This window comes from Capra hircus, chromosome 21 (genome assembly GCF_001704415.2).
Source record: "Capra hircus breed San Clemente chromosome 21, ASM170441v1, whole genome shotgun sequence".
Taxonomy (NCBI): Eukaryota; Metazoa; Chordata; class Mammalia; order Artiodactyla; family Bovidae; genus Capra; species Capra hircus.
The window spans coordinates 27,044,433-27,063,178 of NC_030828.1; the positions used below are offsets into that span (position 1 = coordinate 27,044,433).

The following is an 18,746-nucleotide window of genomic DNA, read 5'->3' on the forward strand; positions in this document are numbered from 1 at the left end:
TTTCTATGATGCTTCAATTTTCAAGGACAAACATCAATTAATCATTACCTTTTGTTGCTGTCCTTTAGTTCTAACCAACTTTTCCCCCCTCCACAGTTGTTAGGTGTTTAACTCGCTGAAGTTTAAAGTAAATGAGTAAAGTTAACCACATGATACTAGTTGGTAAAATAATCTTAGGCCAGTATCTGTCAAATAAAATATCCGCCAGAAATCTCATGCTTACCTGGCAAAAGAACGGGCTCCAGTTTTTTAATTTTCGGTTCCGAATTAATCTTATCGTCAGTCTGAAACACATTAGCAAAACAAATCAAAATAAAAATTCCCCCCCTACTCCGTGAGAGAAGGCAAATTTTTTTCCTAAGTGATCACACGCGACAGGCACGTATCCCCCCACTTAAATTCTTTCACATTTTTACTAAAGTCCTGTTCGTGAAGGTATTGGGAGTCGGACCTAAAAAACAATATTTTACAACCGCCTGAGGTGCCTCAAGGTGTTCACATTTACGACAGGTAGGTGACCCCTCCCTCCAGAAGCCCGCAGGCGATGCAATCCCGCCGGCGGTCACAGCGTGGACAGCCGCTGGGCAAAGGGCTAAATAAATCCAGGTTCGATCGCTCCCTGGGGTTCCGTCTCCGAGCCGACAACGGCTGCGGCGGAGTTTTGCAAGTTTCCCCCGAGATGGTGGGGATCGCTGGAGCGTGGCTTCCCCGCAACGGAATCCGGGGCCGGGGTCTGGAGTCCGGGACAGCCTCCCGGGCCGGCCCGCGCGCGGCTCCCCGGAAGCGCGATAAGAGGGCGCAGCGGGGAGACGACTGTTTACCTGGGGCGGCGGCAGGAGGTAGGACCTGAAGGTGGGTCTGGGCGGCTTGAGCGAGAACATGATGCGGCCGGCTGCTCGGCCCGGCCCGGTCGCAGCCCGGGACCCGCCTCCCGACGCCCGCGGGCTGAGAGCTCCCGGTGCGACTGCCCGGGTTCGGTCTGCAGCCAGCCGGACCGGGCGGGCTGACGGGCGGGGACACGGCGGAGCGCCCGCCCGAGCGGGGAGGAGCCCGGGCCCATCCCCGGAAGGAGCCCGGCGCCCCGCCCCGCCCCGCCCCGCGAAACGGCGCGCGCAGGGCCGGCGGCCGGCCGCTCCTAGCCTCTAGGCTGCGCCGGCGTCGGAACGCGAGGCTTGTGCCGAGCGCCGCTGCCCTGCCCTCAGTGAGTGGGCCGGGGGGCAGTGAGGCCCGGGAGCCATCTTGAGAGCGCGGCCCGGGCGGGAGTGGGGGCGCTCCTACGGCGGCCGGCAGGGTCCACGGCGGTCAAGAGGACGTACGGCGGCCGCCTGGGGTCACGGGGGCTACCCGCGAGGGTCACTGCGGCTCGCGGGGACGTACGGCGGCCGGCGTGTGTCACAGAGGCCATCCGTGGGGGTCATGGGGACGTACGGAGGCCGGCGGGGGTCACGACAGGTCCCTGGACGCCGCTCGCTACTTCCCTAGCTCGCGCGATCGGTGTTTTCCGTAGTCAGGAGGAGCCCAGAGCGGGGAAAGGGGATCCTGTAGCCCGAGATGGACCGGTCACGCAGTCTGCGGCCAGCCTGTGAGGATCGGGCACCGGGGAAGCGGCCCGGGGCAGCGGGCAGTGACCGGGATCAGACGGTCAGCGCGGTGCCTTCCATCACCCAGTGTGTCTGTCCGTGCACGGAGCCATGAGACTCGGGTGTCCTGCTGAATTGCGTGGGATACTGAGGCTGTTGACAGAGAACGTTGCCAGGCAACCTGAACGCCTCCGTTTACTTTAACTTCTACCCTCTTTATTAAACTCCATATTAAGCAAGTTATCTTCCTTTCTTTTCTTGGCTATCCTCACGTGTAAAAATACCAGTGAGCAGATAAATGATCAAAAAGCCCAGCGAGAGGCAGACCTTAACTGTTTGGACCAAATAGGCTATGGACGCAATAATTGCAAAGAATCAGCTACCTTCAGCTTATGAAGCCCAGGGCATTTCTGAACTCAAGCATGTTTCCGAACTGGAGCCGCCTTGGGTGGAAGGAGACTGGTGATGTTAGATTTTGGTAAATTATTAATTGAAACTAGGTTTTTCTTATGTTTTAAAGAATAAATCTCTAATCTAGCATTTTATAATTAATGCCATAGGGAAGCTCCAGTGAGGCCATCTGAGTCACAATCTTTCTGACAAGTGTCCCTAATGGAAACACTGAAAAATTTAAGGGGCTTCCCTTGTGGCTCGAATGTCTGTATAGTAAAAGCTATGGTTTTTACAATAGTCATGCACTGGATGTGAAAGTTGGACCATAAAAAAGGCTGAGTGTGAAGAACTGATGTTTTCAAGTTTTGGTGCGGGAGAAGACTCTTGAGAGTCACTTGAAGAGCAAATCAGTCAATCCTAAAGGAAATCAACCAACCCAGAATATTCACTGGAGGGACTGATGCTGAAGCTGAAGTTCTAATACTTTGGCTCCCTGATGGGAAAAGACAACTCATTGGAAAAGACCCTGATGCTGGAAAAGATTGAGGGCAAGAGGAGGTGGTGGTGACAGGATGTGATGGTTGGATGGCATCACTGACTTCATGGACATTAGTTTGAGCAAACTCGGGGAGATAATGCAGAACAGGGAAGCCTGGTATGGCAAATAGTTGGGCGCGACTTAGCAACTGAACAACAACCTGGTGGGTCAGTAGTAAAGAATCCATCTGTGATGCAGGAAATGTGGGTTCAGTCCCTGGGTCGGGACGATCCCCTGGAGAAGAAAGTGCTACCTACTCTGATATTCTTAGCTGGGAAATCCCATGGAGAGAGGAGCCTGGTGGGCCACAGTCCATGGAGTCGAAAAGAACTTGACAGACTTATTGACTAAACAACAAAATTTCAATAAGACTTCAAAATTTACCTTTTTTTAAAAAAAATTTTATCTTGGATCCAGAACCCCAATGATCTTTCTGGTTAACTTGTTTGAGTGACATATGATTCCATTTTTCTCGGGTTCTACAACTGTACTTTAAAATATCAAGTCCATTGAGTTATAGGTATTACATATACTGCTGTACACATACATTTAACACCTTTTTATGAATTGTCTGTGATTCGTCCGCATTAAATAGATTTTAAAAAAACACTAAACTCAGAAAAAAGAGATCATATTTGCGGTTCCCAGAGGCAGGAGGTGGGAGAGAGGAACTGGAGAGAAGTGGTTAAAAGCTACAAACTTCCAGTTATAAGAAAAGTAAGTACTAGGGAAATAATGTAATACTGCTATATGTTATATGGGAAAGTTAAGGGAGTAAATCCTAAGAATTCTCATCACAACGGGAAAAACTGTTTTTTTCTCTTTCTTTACTGTATTTATATAAGATGATGAATGCCAGTTAAATTCACTGCAGTAATCATTCTACAATATATGCAAGTCAAATCATTAAACTGTACACCTTAAACTTGTGCAGTGATATATGTCAATTATACTTTAATAAAACTGGACAAAATGGATTGTTTTCCCACACAGGCTTTGCAAGGAATGTATGGATCTTTATGCTGAAATGGCTTACTGTGACTTGGGCTTTGCCATACAAGTTTTAGGATCTACAACTCTATTAAGTGACCATACAAGTTAAAAACTGAAAAACTGATTTCCAGATTTGTCTTGACCTACCCTAAATGTTAGGACTTTTTCAGATACCTAATTGTGTTAGTGTGCTTGGGTTGCCATAAGAAAACATCACAGACTGGGCAGCTTAAACAGCAGTTTATTTCTCACAGTTCTGGAGGCTGGGAAGCCCAAGATCAAGTAGGAAAGATAGAATTCTGGTGAGAGCACTCTGGGCTTGCAGACAATGAAGAGAGCTGAGCAGTGGGAGATGGGTGGTGGGTGGGTGCAGGGTGTCAGAACTCACTCTGGTGCCTCTTCTTTATTCAAGTTAATTTTTTATTGGGGGGTATAGTTGCTTTACAATGTGTTGGTTTACGCTGCACATGAATCAAATCAGCCATATGTTTACGTATATCCCCTCCCTGTTGCCTCCTGCCCACCTTCCCCATCCTACCCCCTAAGTCATCACAGAGCACTGAGCTGAGCTCCCTGTGCTACAAAACAGCTCCCCACTAGCTATCTGCTTTACACATTGTAGTATATATGCGGGCTGCCATCTGTGGGGTCGCACAGAGTCAGACACGACTGAAGCGACGCAGCAGCAGCAGCAGCAGCAGTATATATGTGTCAGTGCTACCCTCCCAATGCAGCCACCCCTCCATTGTGTCCACATGTCCATTTTCTATGTCTGCATCTCTATTCCTGCCCTGCAATGGGTTCATCTGTACCATCTTTCTATATTCCACATATATGCATTAATATACAATGTTGGTTTTTCTGACTTACTTCACTCTATAACAGACCCTAGGTCCGTCCACATCTGCAAATGACCTAATTTTGTTCCTGGTGCCTCATCTTATAGGGGCATTCATTAATCCTGTTGGATTAGGATCCCAGCCTTTATGAACTCATTTAACATTAATTACCTCGCAAAGAGGTATCTCCTATCTTCAAATACACTCACTGATCTTCAGCTTTAGTGTCTGAATTTTGGGAGAATCAGTGCAATTCCAAGCACTAGTCTTGGTCTCCTTGATACTCTGTACCTTTGAAATAGCTGCCTATCTCCTTCTTTGTCTCTAATGTCACTCTTTTGTCCTCCTGTTTTTCTGACTCTGTTTCTTGTATTGGTTCTTCTATTGTGCAGGATAGGAGGATAGAGGGCAAGAAAAGAGGGTGACAGTGGATGAGAAGGTTGGATGGCATCATTGACTCAATGGACTTGAATTTGAGCAAATTCCAGAAGATAATGAAAGACAGGGAAGCCTGGCATGCTGCAGTCTATGGGGTCACAAAGAGTTGAATATGACTGAGTGACTGAACAAAAATGGTGGGGGATAGTGGTATTCCCTGCAGACCATTTCCTTTTCCCTGTGAAGAGGGGAAGAAAAAGCACTAACACTTTTTGAATACCTATTATGTGCTAGGTAATGTATATATTCATTCAGTCAGTTACCAAATTTGTATTGATTGCTACATATGGATGCACTTTAGTCACTCAGTCATGTCTGACTCTTTTGACCCCATGGGCTGTAGTCTGCCAGACTCCTCTGTCTGTGGGATTTCCCAGGCAAGTGGGGTGCCATTCCCTTCTCCAGGGGATCTTCCCGACCCAGGGATCAAACCTGGGTCTCCTGCATTGGCTGGCAGATTCTCTATCATCTGAGCTACCAGGGAAGCCCTATTGATTGCTAACTCTGTGTTAAAAACTACTTGGGTCACTAAGAAGACAGTTTCTACTTTCCTGGCACTTTCATTACAGGTGGAAAGATACATAAAATTAATGTATAACAAGTGCCATGAATTGAAAAATATGGGAAGAGGATGAGGGCTTTTTTTCAGTGGGAGATAGAGTGTGATCAGGGAAGTCTTTCTGATCAGATGACATTTGAGCAGACAGAAACTGAAGGGAGTGAAGGAGCAACCCAGGTGGAAATCAGGAGGAAGAGGAGAGAGTCATGCAAATGCCCGGGGTTGAGATCTTGTCTGGTGTGTTCAGAGCAGCCTAATCCAGTGGGAGAAGAGGTCAGAGAAAATCAACAAGCCAGATCACATAGGTTCTGAAAGTTCAGGTGCTTTTGTGATGCTTTGAGTTGAGAATGACTTGATCTGACATTTAAAAATACACACACACACACACACACACACACCACTGTAGAGGTACATAATGGTAGAAGCTGTGAGACTGAATAGAACAGGACCCTACATTGCTTCTCCCCCACCTCCCATGCCCTAAACCTGCCTCCTGCCTGTCAAAAAACTTGAGTCAAAGAATATATTTAATCAGAGAGGTGAGAAAATTCAGAAGCAAAGGAAAACAGTCAAACAGGACAAAATAATAACAGTTTAGTCATTAAGCACAGTCAAGGACCTTTAGTTCCTCCTCAGGGGCTATAGATGATACTCTGAGCCATATCCCGTGAACTGTCTTCAGTTAGTCAGTTCAGTCACTCAGTCGTGTCCGACTCTTTGTGACCCCCATGGACTGCAGCATGCCAGGCTTCCCTGTCCATCACTAACTCCTGGAGCTTGCTCAAACCCATGAACTGTCTTACAGGTACTGAAACCCCCACCAGGCAGAAGAGGTTAACTATCAATACATGACAACCAGACTGTATTCATGACCTAAGCTGCCACAATTCTGAGAACTGTCCTCAAAGAAATGGGAACAAACCAACTCCAGGACTGAAGATTAATTGTACTCAAAATTATCAAGATGACACTGGTCAGACCACTCATGACCGATTTCAAGATGACTGTCAGAGCTGCCTGTACTGTTTCTGCATGAAGCCCCCTCCTGCCTAGAAAAGCCCTTGTCCACTAATTGTCAGTGGTGGGAGTCAGCCTTTGAACAGGAGTCTCCTCTCCCCCTGACCCCCTGCAACATTGCCAGCTTCTGAAATAAAGCAAACTTCCCACCAACCTTGCCCCTTTACTGACTTTAGAGCAGCCAGCAGCCAGACCCCACTTTCCGTAACAATGCTAGTTGGGGACTATTAGAAGAGTCCAGATAACAGAAAGTGATGGTGGAAGCAGTCGGGGAGAGGTAGTTTTATGATGGTTATGTACAAGGAAATGGCAACACACCCATTATTTTTGCCTGGGAAATCCCATGGGCAGAGGAGCCTGGTGGGCTATCGTCCATGGGGTCGCAAAGAGTCAGAACATGACTGAGCAACTAAACAACAACAACATCTACAAAACTATGCCATTACCTGAGTATATAGCCCTTGAAGATAACTATTAAGACATTTAAAACATCTTTTTCCTGAGGGGGAATTCTGGGAAGATGACAACAGCAGAATAATTTTTCAGTTTCCCCTGGAAAACAGACAGAGGAACTATAAAGCAAAACCGAAGCCCCATGGACAACATTCACCACAAATCTAAGTGAACTAGTTTCCCCAAGATTTCCAAAATATAGGTAAGTAGGAGCAAACCACAGCACTTAGAAGATTTTTGTGATATCAGCAAAGGGAATCAGTGAGGCATCTGGAGAATTCCCAAATAGCCAGAAGGTATTTACTGGCCTGGCCAGTCAAGTGGAGAAGAGCAAGTGAAGTAGAGAATGGTTTTGGGAGCGCAGGGGCTCCTGGTGAGGTCTGAGGGGTAGAACTTTGGAAGCTGCTAGAGGAACTCTTGAAACTGACCTACCTGTGCTTCCTTTAAAGAAAGGGAGCCACACCAAGAACAGACTGCTGAGCATGGAAGCAAAATGAGCCAAGTCAAGACAAAGGAAAGGGAAGGTCCAAATAAAGATGGAGGACCAGGAATCTCTGAAAATAAGCTGACTTTACAATTTTTTTTGTTGTTTGCAGGGCATCTTAGTTCCCTGACCAAGGACTGAACCTGTGCCCTGTGCAGTGGAAGCATGGACTCTTAACCACTGGCCCACGAGGGAAGTCCCCTGGCTTTTACAAAATTTTAATGCCAGACTGTGAAAATAAAGAAGGTTCTCTTGTGAAGTTAGAAAAGCTATCCTGACAACTGCCGTCTTCAAAAAGTTTGAGAAAACCTATTTCACATAACACTAATCAAGGGAAAGCATGGAAGTCAAATCCCATAGACAAGTATTGTAATAAAAAAGAAGATCAGAATAGCATTCCTACAGACGGTAAAAGCACATCAGGAAGACATACCCTTCATACAGATCAAAAAACACCCAGCATTTCATGGAGCTAAAGACACAAAGAAAATGATAGGAAACATGAATAAATTAGGTAAACCAGAATTAGAAATATTGCTTCCCAGGTGGCTCAGATGGTAAAGAATCCACGTGTAATGTGGGAGACCTGGATTCAATCCCTGGGTCAGGAAGATCCCTAGAGAAGGGAATAGCTACCCTTTCCAGTATGTCAACAGGAGACTCAGTGAGACTCCTGGGGATAGATTCAGGCCCCACACCTGAGGCAAGGTAGGAGGGACCTAGAAAGGCGACAGGTGTAATGAGTGGACAGGTGGAGAATTCTGATGAGAAGCTTTGCCTTCTTCAAACCTGTTCTCTAGGGCTGTCAGACGTTCTCCAGCTTATTCTGAGAAACACTTTTTATTTTAGGGTGTGGCAAAGGGCCTAAGAATTGATGCTTTTGAACTATGTGTTGGAGAAGACTCTTGAGAGTCCCTTGGACTGCAAGGAGAGCCAACCAGTCCACCCTAAAGGAAATCAGTCCTGAATATTCATTTGAAGGACTGATGCTGAAGCTGAAACTCCAACACTGGAGACTGAACTGAACTGAACTGAACTAAAAGGGCTGAAAATTTTCTGGGCATCCAACGCAAAGAATTAGGAATGAGGCCAAATAAAATGGGTTTATCCTTGGGTCAAATAACACAGGGAGCAGGATTGATTGAACAATCTCAATGTAGCAATAGATAAGCAATTGTTTTCTTTATTAAATAAATGTTATCATTTATTAAATGTCAAAGTCCCATCATCCATGCAATGGTGTAGCAGTGCTTTCTGGTAAATCCAGCCCAGTTCAGGGATTCTGATCTGTGCATGAACTTCTTCAGCCTCCAGAGTCTCTCTGATCAGTACCTTTGGCACAACGGCACTGTGTCTCTCTCTCTACCTCTCTCCCCAACTCTTTGCCACTTTACGGCAATGTTATGTCTGAAATTCCAAATTGAGCCTTACCTTTTGTTTTTAGCTGTGACTCATCTTTGACACTCTTGAGAACTCTCACCTCGAACATGGATCCTTTAGATTTTAGCCACAGCTTTACACAGACCATTGCAATAGACAGAAGTACAATTAATTTGTATTTGGCATCCAGGACTATATGACAACAAGAAGATTCATATGGGACAGTATTTTTACACATTAACAAAACTATTGGTCACCTTACCCTATTACAGTGTGACCTCTGATATAATCGTGGCCTTTTCTTCTTATTGTGTAATTTTAAAACATGAAAACATAAAACAAAAACCCATAAAGAAGATATGATACTTAAGTCCCCTTTCCAGTCCTCCCTTCTTGCACCTCTTAGGTTGTTTTCTCTTCCACCCCTCCTTTTCTCATGTTTGCTTTTTCTTTCATTTCTCTTTCTCACATAGCTGCTTACTCCCTTAAATAAACTATTGGTGACACCCAAAAGCATGTCTTTGTCTGTTTTTGGTTGCCCTCAGAAATAGAGATTGTTGTAATTGTTGTTTAGATGCTATGTCATGATGGACTCTTTTGTGACCCCCAAGGACTGCAGCCCCCTGGCTCCTCTGTCCGTGGGATTTCCCAGGCAGGAATACAGGAGTGGGTTGTCATTTTCTTCTCCAGGGGATCTTCGCGGCCCATGGATTGAACCTGGGTCTCCCTTTAGTGGCATGTGGATTCTTTACCTCTGAGCCACCTGGGAAGCCCCAAAGAGCTCATAGGCTCTTGCCTATTGATTAAGCAATTGGGGTCTTCACTTTTCTTGATCCTATTCCATCTAAAAAAAAAAACTAAGTTTACTAACATATGCTACCAAACTATTAGTTAAAGTTTAGTGCCTTTACATTTTAAATTAATCAAAATGTAAATTAAATTAATGGTCAAAGATCTCTAATGAAAATGTTTTCAGAAACTGATGATGTCTAGATGACCAAGATGGAGCTCATCTGTGGTTCTGATGTAAAAACCAAAGAAACAAAACACACTAGCACTCTGTTTCTGAGGAAGTCTTCTCTTGCTGAACCTTGGGGTCTTCCATTGTAATTCCAGACACAACTACTAAGTTACTTACACTGCTGGCATGTCCAGGTCTGTGTAAGTTGCCCTGGAGGGCTTTCACACTCCTAGGACGGCTGTGTAAACTTTTTGACCTTGAAGATGGGAATCCCAAAGTTTGGTGTGTTTTCACAGACAGTAAGTTTTCCTTGTCAGTTCTGTCAGTAAAAGACAAGCAAGAGATCTGAGGGGCTGTTTTAAAAACACAGTTTTCATCTTCCTTGTCTGTGAAATGTCCACAATGCTCAGCCCGCAGTGCAGCTTCGGACGAAAAGGAAGGTATTTCTGTGCTCCGAGAACGCATAATCTTTTGAACTTCATACTTCCATTCCGTGGTCCACTGCTGAACTGTCGAGGGGCATGTTGGGTCCCCGGCTGCACCCCAATTGTTAGCCCCGCCAACCACCTTTCTTCCCCGGGAATACACAAAGCTTCTGGACTTAAGCGTTTTACAAGCGCTGAACGTCTCATCAGGGTAATAGCGGCTTGGCTTTGTTTCTTCCAGGGGATAAGAAATGGTGCCTTCTATCTTTGTGGTTTCCACTGTCAGCTGAGTGCTTTTTTGAAAATCCGACTTGTTTTCTCCATGTATAGCATCTGTTTGACTTAAACGTGGGGAAGTCATTTCTTCTTTTTTAGAGACTACCTGCCTTTCATCATTTTCAGCGGAAATCCCAGTATCTGAACCTGACTTCGGTTCCGAGCTGCTCTTGCCGTTGTCGGAGGCAAGCTGACCTCGGTCTGGGGATGCTGGCGCGCCGGTACTGGATGGCAGGCGAAGGCTGCCCTGGCGCTCTGGGGCCAGGTACGTCCTTTGGTCCTTCTCTTCCTTCCCACGGAAGGAACCGGCTTTTTTCCTGTTCGCTGCCCCCGGGGGCATACAGAAGGAGGTATCCTCATACAACAGCTCGTCCCCATTGAAATGGTACCTGTACAGGCTGTAGCCATCGGCGCTGCTGATGCTGCTCCGCCTGAGAAGGAACGTGGCATCACATTCCGAGGAGGCCCGGGACCGCGTCTGTATCAGGTCAGACTTGTCGATTCCCGCCAGGTTTTCCAGCGCGTTCACCATTCTGTTAGATAGTTCTTCCAGTTGGGAGAGGCGAAGGTCCACAGTCTGTAGGGAAGTTTTCATAAAGTTTTCTCTTTCGTTGATTTCCTCCAACCTCATGGACATGTTTTCAACTCTAGTAAATACAAAGGGACAGGTGTATTACCCCGAGATGAACTAAAGCTTAAAACCAAAAATTAATGTTACTGTTGTTGTATGATTTTTTCAGGCTTTGGGGAATCGTGGGACTCGGACATATTTTTAAACGTCACACACTCCTAATATAACCACTGAAAATTACCCTGAGGAACATCAGGAAACAACAGAAGTACAGTTAACACATACGGTGCTCTTTACCATTCATCACACTGCTGCTGCTGCTGCTAAGTCACTTCAGTCGGGTCCAACTCTGTGTGACCCCACAGACGGCAGCCCACCAGGCTCCCCCATCCCAGGGATTCTCCAGGCAAGAACACTGGAGTGGGTTGCCATTGCCTTCTCCAATGCATGATAGTGAAAAGTGAAAGTGAAGTCACTCAGTCGTGTCCGACTCTTAGTGACCCCATAGACTGCAGCCTACCAGGCTCCTCCGTCCAGGGGATTTTCCAGGCAAGAGTACTGGCGTGGGGTGCCATTGCCTTCTCTGTTCATCACACTAAGTACCTTATATATGTATTAATACGTACTCACCGAGTTCCTATTCTAGGGTTGTTTAATCTCACAGCAGCCCTATGAGGCAGGCAGTCTTTCCAACACCCCCGTTTTATTGATGGGGCTTCCCAAGTGGCTCAGTGATAAAGAAACTGCCTGCCAATGTAGAAAGACGCAGATTTGATCCCTGTGTTAGGAAGATTCCCTGGAGAAGGAAATGGCAACCCACACCAGTATTCTTATCTGGGAAATCCCGTGGACAGAGGAGTCTAGCAGCTGCAGTCCATCGGATTGCTGAAGTGTTAGTGACTGAAGAACAACAACATTTTACCCATGAAGAAATAGAGTCAAGGAGAGGGCAAGTAATCTGCCTCAGGATGCACAGCTGGCAGGCACTGGGGCTCCAACATGAGCTCCAGCTCTGCTGTCTTAGCTGGCCCATCACACTGCCTCTGATGATAAAGGAAGACACTAGCACTTAGGTTTGAGAGATTTGAGTATAGCTGTCAGCAAGGAATGGTTACAATGACAAAATAAATACATTCAAATCCTTATTTGAAATTCAGGGGATTCAGAAAATACATTGTTAATAGTTAAGTTTAGGTTTATCACAAATTATTGGAGGAATGCAAATCAAAACTACAATGAGCTATCACTTTACACCAGACAATATATCCCTCATCAAAAAGTATACAAATAACAAATGCTGTAGAGGGGTGTGGAGAAAAGGAAACTTCCTACACTGTCAATGGGAATGTAAGTTGGTGCAGCCACTATGGAGAAGAGTATGGAGGTTACTTAAGAAACTAAAAATAGAGTTGCAATATAACCCAGCAATCCCACTCCTGGGCATATATTCAGAGAAAACCATAATTCAAAAATATACATGAACTTCTGTGTTTATAACAGCACTAAAATAGCCAGGACATGAAAGCAACCTAAGTGTCCATCAACAGATGAATGGATAAAGAAGATGTGGTATGTATAGACAAAGAAATATTACTCAGCCATAAAAGAGAATGAAATAATGGCATTTGCAGCGACATGGATGGACTTAGAGAATATCAGACTAAGTGAACTAAGTCATGTGGAGAAAGACAAATACCAAATGATATCACTTATATGTGTAATCTAAAATACGACACAAATGAACCTATCTATGAAATGGAAACAGACTCATAGATTTAGAGAACAGATCTTGTGGTTACCAAGGGGGAGAGAGAGTGGGGAGGGAAGGTTTGGGAGTTTCTGATTAACAGATGCAAACTAGTATACGTAGGATGTATGAACAATTAAGGTCCTACTGTATAGCACAGAGAATTATATTCAATATCCTGGGTAAGCCATAATGGAAAAGAATATGAAAAATAATATATATATGTATGTAACTAAATCACTTTGAAGCAGAAATTAATACAATATTATACATCAATTATACTTCAATGAAATAATTTTTGATGCAAAAATAATTAAGTTCAGATTATCAGATATTTTACTTCAGGGACAAGTAGTCATTTAGCTATCTGAGAAATACCAATGAACTTAAATTGTTAACTATATTTAATAATTGGTATTCCCTTATGGGATTGTAAGGAAGATCATGGCAGATTATAAATACCTGCTTTTGGATTTTCTTCTAATTCTTAGATGATCAGGCAACAGCCTGTGAAATCATAATGTTGCCTGAACTAAAACCTGCTAAGGTTCTACTGTTGGCCGCATTGAACAGCTGTGCTCTGATGTGTGGGAGGGTCCTTGGATTCTATTCTTAATTTTTTTCGTGAGGAGAGAACTATTTTTATGCCCCTTAGGAAACCACATCATTTGAGCAGGAAGGATCTGGCTTCCTGGAAGTTTGCCACCAGGAGGACCGATTTCACCAAATTCACCATGTATGAGGAGATGTGACTTCCTCCTTTAGAAGCTTCCCTACGGGGATTAACACACACACTAGTATATATGAAATAGATGATCAAGATAAACCTACTGTGTAACACCAGGAACTCTACTCAATATTTTACAATGATCTCTATAGGAAAAGAATCTGAAATATATATATATATATATATATATATAAAACTGAATCATTTTGCTGTACACTTGAAACTAACACAACATTGTGAATCAACTATGCTTCAATAAATAAATATTAAAAAAAAAAAAGCAAGCTTCCCTACCATTGGGCTTCCCTGGTGACTCAGTGGTGAAGAACCCACCTGCCAAGCAGGAGATGTGGGTTCCATCCCTGGGTCAGGAAGATCCCCTAGAGAAGAAAATGGCTACTCACTCCAGTATTCTTGCCTAGGAAACCCCATGGACAGAGGAGCCTGGTAGGATACAGTCCATGAGGTGGCAAAGAGTTGGACACAACTTAGCGACTAAACAACTACAACAACCATAGGGAGCCCGACTACAGTTTCTAAGGGTTCTTTCTCCTCCTGCATTTCAGGGACCAACAGAAGAACTTTTCACTCCTAATTTTCCATGACTTCAAGTCCAACTTAAAATTTTCTCTGTTAAATGTCATGTCTTCTCACGCCCTTCAAATCCATTGCCACGAGGATTCATTCTTTTTGTATTAGAAATCACATTGCCTCTGGAACAGACTTGAGATCCTTGAACAAACACAGAATTTTGAGATGAAGCAGCTGTGCAAACTTTTTTAAAAATAAATAAGCTGGTAAAATAGAGATAAGTATCTTCTCAAATCTTTTCTAATTCTCTGCCTGACTTATCCCTTGTGTGACCTAATCCAGAAGACAGCATCACCAGCCACTCAGAAAAGGGAGACCTCAGACTCATCTGATTCTGTCACCCTGACATCTCCCTAACCATCCCTCCTCCCCTGTGATGACTAGATAACCCCACTGTGCGTAAGAAGCCTCTTTAGGTGTCTCAGAAATGCCCCATCCCTACTGTAGCCACTCCCTTAACTGAAGCTGTGGAGGAAATAAAGCTTCAAGATGTGGTTTAAGTTAAGAATATTATTTCAAAATCGATAACTGTCAAGAACCTACTGTACAGCTCAGGGCACTCTACTCAGGCTCTGCAGTGACCTAAATGGGAAGGAAATCCAGAAAAGAGGTGATATGTGTATACATATAGCTGATGTGCTTTGCTGTACAGCAGAAATAAATACAACGTTGTATAGCAACTATACTCCAATAAAAAAGTAGCTAAATAGAATGTTATTTCAAGCTCATTTTTAAATAGCTACAGCATGGAGACAGAATATTTTATGCCAAATCAAGGAAAGTTGTATTGAGTTTTTAGAGCATGTGTGAAAGAAGGAAGAGAGAACCAGGTGCCATTCACTTCTCTCTGAAATGATTTAACAGAAAGGACACTTGGAAAACTATTTCCCCTTCCAGCCTTGACTTGTAACTTTTATAACATGATGACTTAAGTGTGTTTCACAAATCTTGACATCCATATATGGAAATCAAAGGGGGGGTTTCCATTTCAGGAGGGGAAAGAGAAGGGACGGAGGAAACCGTTGGGAAAGGGTCCCATCTCTACACACTGAATGGCAGGAGAGCATATAAGAGAAATCCATCGTTTACAACAGAACTCAAACTCACAGTGAGGTACGGACTTTCCTGACTTTTGGCATCTTAATTCTGTTTTCTTTTCAGCACAGAACAAAAAACTGTTCTAGGTCCACAGCTTACCCATGAAATAAATTCGATTTCCTCTCGAAGACATATTTCCAATAATGTCGTAATCCTAAGGTCATGTTTTCTCTTTAAAGCTATCATACAGTTAGTTGACTACTTTTTCTTTTGGTGTATGGTTCTTTTTTTTTTTTTAATGTTTGTTTATTTATTTGGCTGCACCAGGTCTTGTTTATGGCATGCAATATCCCTGCACCCCCTGCATTAGAATTGCGATTTCTTAACCACTGGACTACCAGGGAAGTTGCTGACCCATTTTTCATTGGATCATTTCCCCCTTATTATTGAGTTTTGAGAGTTCTTTAGATATACTGTACACTAGCCCTACAGCAGATATGTGATTTGCATGTGTTTCCTCCCAGTCTGTGCCTCATTTTTCATTGTCATAGCAGTGTCTTTTGTAGAGCAAAAGTTTTTTCTTTTGATGAAATCCAGTCTATCACTTTTTCTTTTCTTTTATAGATGCTTTCTGTGGGTTGTACTTGCAGTTTCAGTTTAGTTTTAAAAACTTTCAGTGAAAGGATTCCCTGAACTCTAGTTGCTGAACAGGTATAGAATGACATGACCATACGGGTAGAGGTGGTTCGGTTCAGTTCAGTTCAGTTCAGTTGCTCAGTTGTGTCCGACTCTTTGTGGCCCCATGAACTGCAGCACTTCAGGCCTCCTTATCCATCACCAACTCCTGGAGTCTACCCAGACCCATGTCCATCGAGTTGGTGATGCCATCCAGCCATCTCATCCTCTGGCATCCCCTTATCCACCTGCCCCCAATCCTTCCCAGCATTAGAGTCTTTTCCAAAGAGTCAGCTCTTCACATGAGGTGGCCAAAGTATTGGAATTTCAGCTTCAACATCAGTCCTTCCAGTGAACACCCAGGACTGATCTCCTTTAGGATGGACTGGTTGGATCTCCTTGCAGTCCAAGGGACTCTCAAGAGTCTTCTCCAACACCACAGTTCAAAAGCATCAATTCTTTGGCACCTAGCTTTCTTCACCATCCAACTCTCACATCCATACATGACTACTGGAAAAACCATAGCCTTGACTAGACGGACCATTGTTGGCAAAGTAGTGTCTCTGCTTTTAAATATGCTATTTAGGTTGGTCATAATGGTTGCAGATCTTCAAATATTTTTGTCCGTATCTCAGTATATCTAATACCTAGAGGATTTAAATTTGAATCTTATACCACTAAACCTGAAAGTAGTTTAACCAAAATGCATTTTTGTTAAGGTTCTATGAATAATGTTTTCCATTCCATTCACATAATAGATACAACAATTTATAAATCACTGGAACTTTTGTAGTAACTTGGGCTTCCCAGGTGGCACTAGTGGTAAAGGATCCACCTGCCAATGCAAGAGACAAGAGATGCAGGTTCACTCCCTGGGTTGAGAAGATCCCCTGGAGAAGGAAACGGCAACCCATTCCAGTATTCATGCCTGGAGAATCCCATGGACAGAGGAGCCTGGAGGGCTACAGACCATGAGGTTGAAAAGAGTCGGACTTGACTGAAACGACTTAGCATGCACCAAGAGAATATATGCCTAAGTAGGGCATAACTCTATTGACTTTCATAGACTCTTATCTATTAAATATAACGTCCAGGCTAGTGAGAAGTAGCTGTGTAGCACAGGGAGTTCAGCCTGGTGCTCTGTGATGGCCTAGTGGGGTGGGACAGGAGGTGGGAGGGAGGCTTAAGAGGGAGGGGATATCTGTATACTTATAACTGATTCACTTTGTTCTACAGCAGAAACCAGCGCAACACTATAAAACAATTATCCTCCAATTAAACATAAAAATAAATAAACAAAAAAAAAATATGAGGTCCAAATTCACATTCTCATGGTAAGAGTCCTGTGTGTCTTTGCAAAGGACAGAACACAGACATTGGGAGCTCTGTAGTAAGCCAGTTATTAAAACTCATTTTTTGTACAGTCATTGTTTTATGTGAAACAATCACCCTTTACCTGCAAGGCATCTCACAAATTATATGGTAACGTTTCCTTAATGATAGAGTTAAAAGGTAACATAAAAACATAATGTTAGTGGAGCAACCAGGTCCGGTTCCTACTTGACAAGACCCATGTTTCAAGATTGCGTGGTCATCTATGTTGAGTTCTAAGACTATTCCTACCCTGTCATTTCATTCCAGGTCTATAGATCATAGAGTTGTCTCATCCAGCCAAAATTCAGCTATTTTAATTCCCATCTGCTTCTTCGTATGGGGCTGCCTTTTAAGTTTAGTAATTGTAGGGAGAACACCCAGGGTGGCACCTGGTTGTGCTTACTTATGGAGTTTTTATATGTGAAAGACTAAACAAAGAACAATACTTGAGTCTTCAATCTTCTGTACTCATTCTTTTCAGTCAGCAAAAGACTTAGTAATCACTGAAGAATATTAAGTTCTCTGGGATTCTGTCTCCATGCCACATCATTTATACACAGCAGCTTGGCCAGGCACACCTCAAACCTTGGATTCTAGAATTCAGGTCATCTAAATCATTAACCTTTTCTGACTCTGTTCTCTGCTCTGGCCAGACTCTGCTCAGGCCCTCAGAGAAGCTTATTGATACCCTAGGTTGTCTCTCCCTTACTTCCAACATAGTAGTGACAGTCCCTAAGCCTTCATCCATCATGACCAGGACTACAGGGCTGGACAGGGATAAACAGGGCTGGAGGTGATGTAATATGTTTTGCTGCCATTTGTGAACCCTGACATCACCATGGAACCTGCACTGACTGGTTCTCAGCAGCCCAGGCCACCATCAGCCTCCCTTTTGCTGTACCCCAAGCATCATTCACTTTCTGCATCCTTGCCATCAGGTTGAGAGGCATGGATCCACATTGACTTGACACAATACAGCGTCACAACTGGGTTGTCATTACTGCCACCAGGCAACCTCTTGGTTAATGACGTTCCTACTGTATTTCCCCTCAAGGTGAACTCAGATCCTCCTTCTGGCTTCAAGTCTGTAACGTTGCTGGGTCATTCTTTCTCCCCATTCCTACTGCTTCTTCTTACAATTCGAATTTTCCATTCGTATAAAACTCTTGGCCTCTCTCTAGCTTTTCATTTACTCTTGACAAAAACTGATTTTCTGGAGTGGGGACCAGGACATGAGTGTACTTCTCTCACTCTCTCTCTCTGGGAGCCTGCTGCTTGCAGGGAGTGTGGGTTCTCATTTTGTCAGAGTCATGGAGTAAGCTTAGCAGGGGAGAAGACGGCGTGGGCTGTGGGCTCCTGGAGCTGCCTGTGCCTGGGTGAGGACAGGAGTGTGTATTTGGCAAGACCTGATCCACATCCTCTAGCACAAAATGTATTACTAATAAAGCTGATGTTTTTAATCTCAGTCCAACGCCTGCAATGATCTCCGATTTGGCTTTCAAAGTCACATAAGGAGCGAGATTGTCATTTACCAGACACACTGAAACTCCACCACTTCATCCCACTCCTCTTCTATCATCTAAGCATCCTCGACTCTTATGAATTTATAAAATTAAGACTTTCAGGTAAGCTCCTATGTGGACGGCATTCTCTCCATCATAGGAATCACCACCTCCTTTCTAAGACT

At 44.1% G+C, this 18,746-nt stretch overlaps 2 protein-coding genes across 2 annotated transcripts in view; both read right to left on the reverse strand.

Annotated features, from left to right (window-relative positions):
- The window catches only part of MTMR10 (myotubularin related protein 10), a 43,512-nt gene extending 42,421 nt beyond the window's left edge, over positions 1–1,091 (reverse strand). The window contains exons 1-2 of the mRNA XM_018065997.1: positions 822–1,091; positions 224–284 (exon numbers count right to left, since the gene is read on the reverse strand). Of these exons, the coding sequence (XP_017921486.1) occupies positions 224–284; positions 822–881 (121 nt within the window). The 5' untranslated portion in view covers positions 882–1,091. The remainder of the gene's footprint in view (positions 1–223; positions 285–821) is intronic.
- Positions 9,408–18,746, reverse strand: part of TRPM1 (transient receptor potential cation channel subfamily M member 1) — a 63,775-nt gene continuing 54,436 nt past the window's right edge. Inside the window, exon 25 of the mRNA XM_018065916.1 lies at positions 9,408–10,983. Within this exon, the coding sequence (XP_017921405.1) occupies positions 9,726–10,983 (1,258 nt within the window). The 3' untranslated portion in view covers positions 9,408–9,725. The remainder of the gene's footprint in view (positions 10,984–18,746) is intronic.